This window comes from Coenobita brevimanus, chromosome 32 (genome assembly GCF_032717465.1).
Source record: "Coenobita brevimanus isolate Jiangsu-jjx chromosome 32, ASM3271746v2, whole genome shotgun sequence".
Taxonomy (NCBI): domain Eukaryota; kingdom Metazoa; phylum Arthropoda; class Malacostraca; order Decapoda; family Coenobitidae; genus Coenobita; species Coenobita brevimanus.
The window spans coordinates 2,505,397-2,512,896 of NC_136985.1; the positions used below are offsets into that span (position 1 = coordinate 2,505,397).

At 46.3% G+C, this 7,500-nt stretch overlaps 1 protein-coding gene across 1 annotated transcript in view; it reads left to right on the plus strand.

The window, feature by feature from the left end:
• The first annotated feature begins 1,713 nt into the window (after positions 1–1,713).
• LOC145395667 (actin-binding Rho-activating protein-like) overlaps positions 1,714–7,500 on the plus strand; it is a 29,938-nt gene continuing 24,151 nt past the window's right edge. Inside the window, exons 1-2 of the mRNA XM_080269234.1 lie at positions 1,714–1,824; positions 4,412–4,510. Coding sequence (XP_080125360.1) covers positions 1,810–1,824; positions 4,412–4,510 — 114 coding nt within the window. The 5' untranslated portion in view covers positions 1,714–1,809. The remainder of the gene's footprint in view (positions 1,825–4,411; positions 4,511–7,500) is intronic.

Consider the following 7,500-nt stretch of genomic DNA (forward strand, 5'->3'; position numbering starts at 1 on the left):
CCACACCACCACACCACACCACGCCACGCCACACCACACCACACCACACCACACCACGTCACACCACACACACCACACCACACCACACGACATCACGCCACACCACACCACACCACACCACACACACACCACACCACGCCACACCACACCACACCACACCACATATTTCCCACATATTCCCACATATTTCCCACATATTTCCCACATATTTCCCACATATTTCCCACATATTCTTTTCTTGCAACAAACGCTGGGAGGGAGGGAGGGAAAGAAGGAGGGAAGGAGGGAGGAGGGGAAGGGAGGGAAGGAAGGGAGGGAAGGAAGGGAGGAGAGGGAGGGAAGGAAGGGAGGAGAGGGAGGGAAGGAAGGGAGGAGAGGGAGGGAAGGAGGGAGGGAAACAAGGAGGGAAGGAGGAAGGGGGAGGGAGGGAGGAGAGGGAGGAAGGGGGAGGGAGGGAGAGAAAGAAGGAGGGAAGGAGGAAGGGAGGAAGGGGAGGGAGGGAGGGGAGGGAGGAGAGGGAGGAAGGGGGAGGGAGGGAGGAGATGGAGGAGGGAAGGAGGGAGAGAAGAAGGGAAGGGAGGAAGGGAGGGAGGGAATGGAGGGAGACTGCAACATGTTAACTGAAAAGCTCCTATAACCCATTCACAAATACATGAAATAATCTGTTACTGGTTATGTTGGAGTGATGGAGTTGTTGTGAGGACGTGTGGAGTAATGTGGAGAGCATGGAGGGTGAGAGACTAACGAGGAGAGTGTATGTGAGGTGGAGGGGGGAGAGGGGGAGACCGAGGATGAGGGATGGAGTACAGAGATAAATGAGAGACTAACGAGGAGAGTGTATGTGAGGTGGAGGGGAGAGAGAGGGAGGGAGAGACGGAGGATGAGATGGAGGGACAGGGTGACATGGAGGCGACTTGTTTATGGCCACCCCTTACAGGAATAGGACGTCTGACCATAGATAGATAGACAGACAGATAGATAGATAGTATTAACACTCTCAGGCACATATACACACTCAGTTAAAAAATAATATTGATTGACGTTAGCGGAAATAATATGCAAGAGTTGACCCTATCATGAGAGGGTTAATATGCTCAAATTGTACGTAGGCACTGGGAGAATTTGAACTGTGGCCATCTGTCGTGTGTGTGTGTGTGTGTGTGTGTGTGTGCTGGTAGAGACGTATCAGAAACACACTCAACAGAAAACGCAATTTAACGGTGCGTGAGGGAGGAGTGAAGTGCGTGCAGGGGAGGAGCTGCGTGCGGGGGGAGGGGGGTAAAGTGCGTGCGGGGGGAGGGGAGGTAGAGTGCGTGTAGGGGGAGAGGGGTAGAATGCGTGAAGGGGGAGGGCTAGATTGCGTGAAGGGGGAGGGCTAGATTGCGTGAGGGGGGGGGCTAGATTGCGTGCAGGGGGAGGAATAGAGTGCGTGCGGGGGTGGGGGTAGAGTGCGTGCAGGGGGAGGGGTTGAGTGCGCTTTTTGTTGCTCCTCTTCCCCTTTCTCCATGAAGCAACCTCTGCCAACCCTACCTTTGTCTACCCCCACCCCTGTCGCTACCTACCATATCTCCCCTTCCCCTCCCTTCCCTCCCCTTCCCTCACCTTCCTTCCTTCCCCTCACCCTTACCTCCTTCCTCCTCAATCTCCCCCTCTTTCTCTCGGCCTTTCCCTTCCTCCCTACCTTCTTGAGCCTCCCCTTCCTATCCCCTGCCTCCCTCACTCCCTACCCCCGCCTCTCCATCTGCTCCCCTGGCCTAACCACACATAACCCAGTAGCAAGTTGCTCTCACCTACGGCACAACATTCGCTATGGCGGACGCTACGGTATGTAATTTTTCTCATTAGCGCGGTATAGCACATTTGTACTCATCCCGTACTCTCACATCAGCTCCAGTACAGCCTAGCGTACATATGAGTGAAGCTACGAGGCTGTGGAAGTACAGACTGTGACTATATGGGCGATTTTCCTTAACACATCCACGGCTTATAAACACACAAAACTCCAAACCGCGTTACCCTCCCGTCTATGTCCATCCTTCATCCTCACACCAGTGCAGCTCAGAGTATGTAGGAGTGAAACAGTGAAAAGTGTGACCTTTCTGGGCAAATTAGCGTGTGAGTTTCGTTTCCATTCCAACACACACACTTTGCAATACGTTTCCTACTCCCATACCCCCACAACACTCCATATACAACCCAGAGTGAGTAGAGAATTCAAATTGAGTGAGAACTGTGGCCTAGATTTTCGTGACACCGACGTTTTTTCCTCACACTGACTTGCGATTCTTCTTCTAGTACATAATATAATCCTGGCCCCATCCTACACTTTTATAGTAGAGAGAGCAGGAGTGAAATCAGTGACAACGGTGTCCTAAATGAGCAATATTCCGTGACAGGTCTTCATTCTCACAGTCATACTCGAATGTGTTAACTGTGAAAGAGTGATTTTTTAATAATATTCCCATCTAAATCAGGTAGCGTAGCAGCAGAATACACGAAAATATTCAAACTAATTTTACGTGAGTCTGATTTCCACTCCCAGACACTTATAACTGCGAATACCCTCGTAAAGTAATCTATTTTTGATGTGTTTGTACTTATAATTCCCACAAACAAAACAACAACGTAACAAGAATGCCGATTTTATATTTAGATGGGTTTTCCGCAGTCATATGTGCTCACTTATTTATAGATTGTGAACGACAGAAAATGAATTCTTTGGAAGGGTGACTAAAAGGTTCGAGAGGTGAGATGAATAATAAAAATACTCATGGTTGCCTATGCTAGAAATGGAATATACGTGTTATATATAAATTCTAATATGCAACTTAATGTCTGTGTATGAAGAGTGTGCATGTAACGTTTATACTTTTATGTCTTTCTCTCTCTCTCTGCTATCCTTGTCTCATTCCATTAGTTTAGTCTCTCATACTCACATACCCCTCCACTCCATTCCTCCACCTCATTCTTGGTCTCCTCCTTCCTCTCCCCCCTCCACTTTACTCACATACACTGTCCTCGTTAGTCTCTCGCTCTCCATCCTCTCCACATGGCCAAACCACCTCATTGTATTTCTCCTAACACTTCCTATCATCTGATAAATTACCAATATGCCGGGAATCGAACCCGGGACTCTCAGGTGAGAGCCAGGCAGCATACCACTACACCACGACCAGGTAAAAGTTAACTCACGTTGTCACAATCTTGTAACCAACGTCCCTCCGCCCCCACTGTGGGCATCAAGAGGATGAGTTAACCCCCTGGCACTCGGGCAAGTAGATGCTTTTAATCTATCCCAAACACTTACGGCCCCCACAGTGGGGACGGAGGGACGTTGGTTACAAGATTGTGACAACATAAGTCAACTTTTATCTGGTCGTGGTGTAGTGGTATGCTGCCTGGCTCTCACCTGAGAGTCCCGGGTTCGATTCTCGGCGTATTGGTAATTTGTCAGGTGATTTTTCCTGTGTAAAAATACATGTTCTCTCTTCACTTCCTATCACTTCCACATCCACACCACAACTCTCCTTCACATCCACATCCACACACATTCACATCCACACCACAAGGCTCCTTCACATCCACACCACATTTAACTTTATATCTAGCATACCCACACCTAGTAACCCATATAGCATTTTCATCAACTGAAAGTATAACAGATCATAACAAAAATTCACCTAAGCACTGCAGTCACAAAACCTTTTCTAGACAGACAAACTTCGTATCCCCAGCAGCATTGAGAGCTGGGTGTCCATTACAAGACTTAAGATTATGTTGGTCTGATTTTTCTTTATTGTAGTGGTAGGTAGTGGCGACTATCATCCACTCACTTGATGTAGTGCTGCCTACTTCTTCCTTCACCTTTATCATTCTTTTTCTGTGCCTGTCCTCCTCGCTTCCTATTTCTTACCATCACCCACTCACTTGATGTAGTCCTGCCTACTTCTTCCTTAGCCTTTATCATTCTTTTTCTGTGTCTGTCCTCCTCGCTTCCTATTTCTTACCATCATCCACTCACTTGATGTAGTGCTGCCTACTTCTTCCTTAGCCTTTATCATTCTTTTTCTGTGCCTGTCCTCCTCTCTTCCTATTTCTCCCATCTTTCCTGTCACTCCATATTGCTTTTCTTTCCTTTACAGGTGGCTTTACATTGAGTGACAAGCCAAATGGTTTCCTGTAAGTCAAGAAACCATTTACAACGCTGGGTGGTAACCATATAACCAAACCATACGTATTCCCTACGTGTCAACTAGTGGGTTGGTGGAGGGTTAGTGCCCCTCCCCGTAAAGCAAATAACTCAAAGTCAAATGGCCACCCCTTACGGGATTATGGCGTCTGGCAATAGATAGATAGATAGACTTTTACTAATGTCTATGGACTAACAAAGGCATATAACTTTTACATGCAGGTGTGTGCGCGCGGGGGAAGCCTGTCTGAGCGAATGGAGAGGTTGGACAAGAAAACATCAAGTTCAACACAGGACTCCACGTCAAGCGACAACACGCAGGTAAGAATGCAGTACCTACCCTACCCACTCACCTACACTGCCCACTCGCCTACACTGCCCACTCGCCTACACTGTCCACTCGCCTACACTGTCCACTCGCCTACACTGCCCACTCGCCTACACTGCCCACTCGCCTACACTGCCCACTCGCCTACACTGCCCACTCACCTACACCACCCACTCAGTCATCATTACACCCATGCTCGTGAGGAGACAAAGTACGGTTTTCATTCACTTATGTCAACATGAAATAACGTAAAGAGTATGTATCCGATTTTAACCAAACTTGGTGGGTGGGTTGAGGGACAAGTGATGAGTAAATGCACTGCTTTTGACAACACCAGGCCAAAGGTCGTAGTAACAGAGATAGGTCAAAGTCTGTCCAAGGAAAGTCAGCTTACGTTATTTATCCAATATAGACTGGAAGGGTTAAGGGTAAAGCAAGAACGATTGCATTCAGTTTTGAGGAGAATATTATTTGAGGCAATATGAGAGAGATGAAGGTAACATGGGAAGGTCAACTTAAGCAGTTTCTATTCTGTTCAAACCAAAATTTATGAAAGGGCTCAGATTAAAGAAGGAATTAATTTTAAGAGCAATCGAAGGTCCAGATCAAAGGGAAAGGCCAGAGGTGAAGGTCGCTCTGCAAAATTAACAGGATCAGTTTATATCTTATTTGAACGAAACTTGGTGGAAGGGTTAAGGATCGGGCAAGAATGAAGTATTTTGATTTTGAGAGCAGTCAGTCGAAGGTCATAGGTCAAAGTCAAGTACCTGGCAAGTTGGTCAGCTGATACGGTGTTGTAATCCCTTTATACATATTTTATCTATCTATCTATACATATTTATATATATCTTATCTCTCTCTCTCTGTCTCTCTCTATCTATCTATCTGTTTGTTTACTTATTTATTTATTTAAGTAAAGGAGCGTTGTGGTGTGGATGTGGATGTGATAGGAAGCGTTAGGAGGAACACACTGAGGTGGTTTGGCCATGTGGAGAGGATGGAGAGTGAGAGACTGATGAGGAGAGTGTATGTGAGTGAGGTGGAGGGGGGAGAGGGAGGGGGAGGTCAAGGATACGCTGGAGGGATGGAGTGGAGAGGTATATGAGAGACTGACGGGGAGAGTGTATGTGAGTGAGGTGGAGAAGGGGGGAGAGGGAGGGGGAGGCCAAGGATGAGATGGAGGGATGGAGTGGAGAGGTATACGAGAGAGGGGTGTGTGAGCTGGGAGCAGGGCAATGATATGGCAGGGGACAGGGCGACATGGAGGCGATTTGTTTGTGGCCACCCCTTGCGGGATTAAGGCGTCTGGCAATAGATAGATAGATATAGATAAATAGAAAGATAGATTTATTAGTAGTCTGTAGGTGTGTCTTAGATGGGAGCTTTGGCACCTACGATCCACTCCCTTCAGGTGGCTACATTGAGTAACAAATTATTTTCTGTGACTCAGGGAAGACTTGTGACTATATTGGTGATAATTATATAAGCTAATGGTCGCCTGGTTGTCTACAGTCGCGGCGCACGACTCTGAGGTTGTCATTATCGTACCCTGGCAACCTACCATTCAAAAGTGCGTCCGATTTCGTATCATTATACACGAATATATTCTACACGAATATTATTCTACACGAATATTATTCTACACGAATATTATTCTACACGAATATTATTCTACACGAATATTATTCTACACGAATATTTTTATACACGAACATATTATACACGAATATTATTATGCACGAATATATTATACACGAATATTATTACATACGAACATATCATACACGAATATTATTATACACGAACATATTATACAAGAATCACATGCGTCTCATATTATACACGAAATCGGACGCACTTTTGAATGGTAGGTTGCCAGGGCACGATAATAACAGCCTCAGAGTCGTGTGCCGAGACTATAGTAGGTTAATGTGCTTCAACCAGATGTGATCCATAGTGGTTAACATCAAAGTGACTGGAGTTTACTGTTTACCGCCACTCTGGGTAGAAAAAAGGGTACCCTCACCATAAATGCCAGGAGTTAGTCTAGCCCCGGGTCCCTACGCTCCTGATGGGGAATGGAGGTGTAAATATTAGACAGATTCATTGTGGAAAAAGATGGAACTCGTTGGAAATCCTCAAAAAGCTGTCCTCTCTAGAAAAAATTAAGCAACAGAGCCGTTTTCAGTCATTGTGTAAAGTGTAAAATGCATATACTGTGGTTTAATGCAAAGGGAGGGAAATATTTGTAAGTGTGATGAGCTAGTCATTATAACTAAAATACTGAAAAAAAAGGGTCAACCAAAGACGATGGCCAGGAGCTGAGGTTCAAATGGCTGCTGGAATGAGGGCCGTTGGTGGAATGAGGACCGTTGCTTTCACTCTGATCTACTTTCCACATCCCTCGGGAGAACTGCCCTGCTCGACTGGTGCTACACTTCCTTACCAGTCGGCAGTATTTTAAGTATATATTTGGCCTTCCTACGATATGCCTTCCCTACGATGCCTTTTTCTTTTTATAATCAGACTATCGCCAGATGATTTTACTCAGCTTGGTAGATGGGGGCGCTCACCATCCACTCACTCGATGTAGTGCTGCTGTCGAGTGTCTGCCCTTTCCTCTCCTCCATCCTTCTTTCCTTCCATCCTCTTCTGTCTTTCTTTCCTTCATGCTTTCCTCTTCCTTCTGCCTGTGGGTGACTTTACACTCCCTCTTCTGTCTTTCTTTCATTCTTTCCTCTTCCTTCTGCCAATGGGTGACTTTACACTCCCTCTTCTGTCTTTCTTTCCTTCATTCTTTCCTCTTCCTTCTGCCTACGGGTGACTCTACACTGAGTGGCAAGCCAAATGGTTTCCTGTACACCAGGAAACCATTTACTACGCTGGGTGGTAACCATATAACCAAATTTTGCACTTGGTGGTTAGTGGGTAATTATTGTGCTCCAATCGGATTGAGCCGGTGCAGGTTTATATCCAAGGGTTG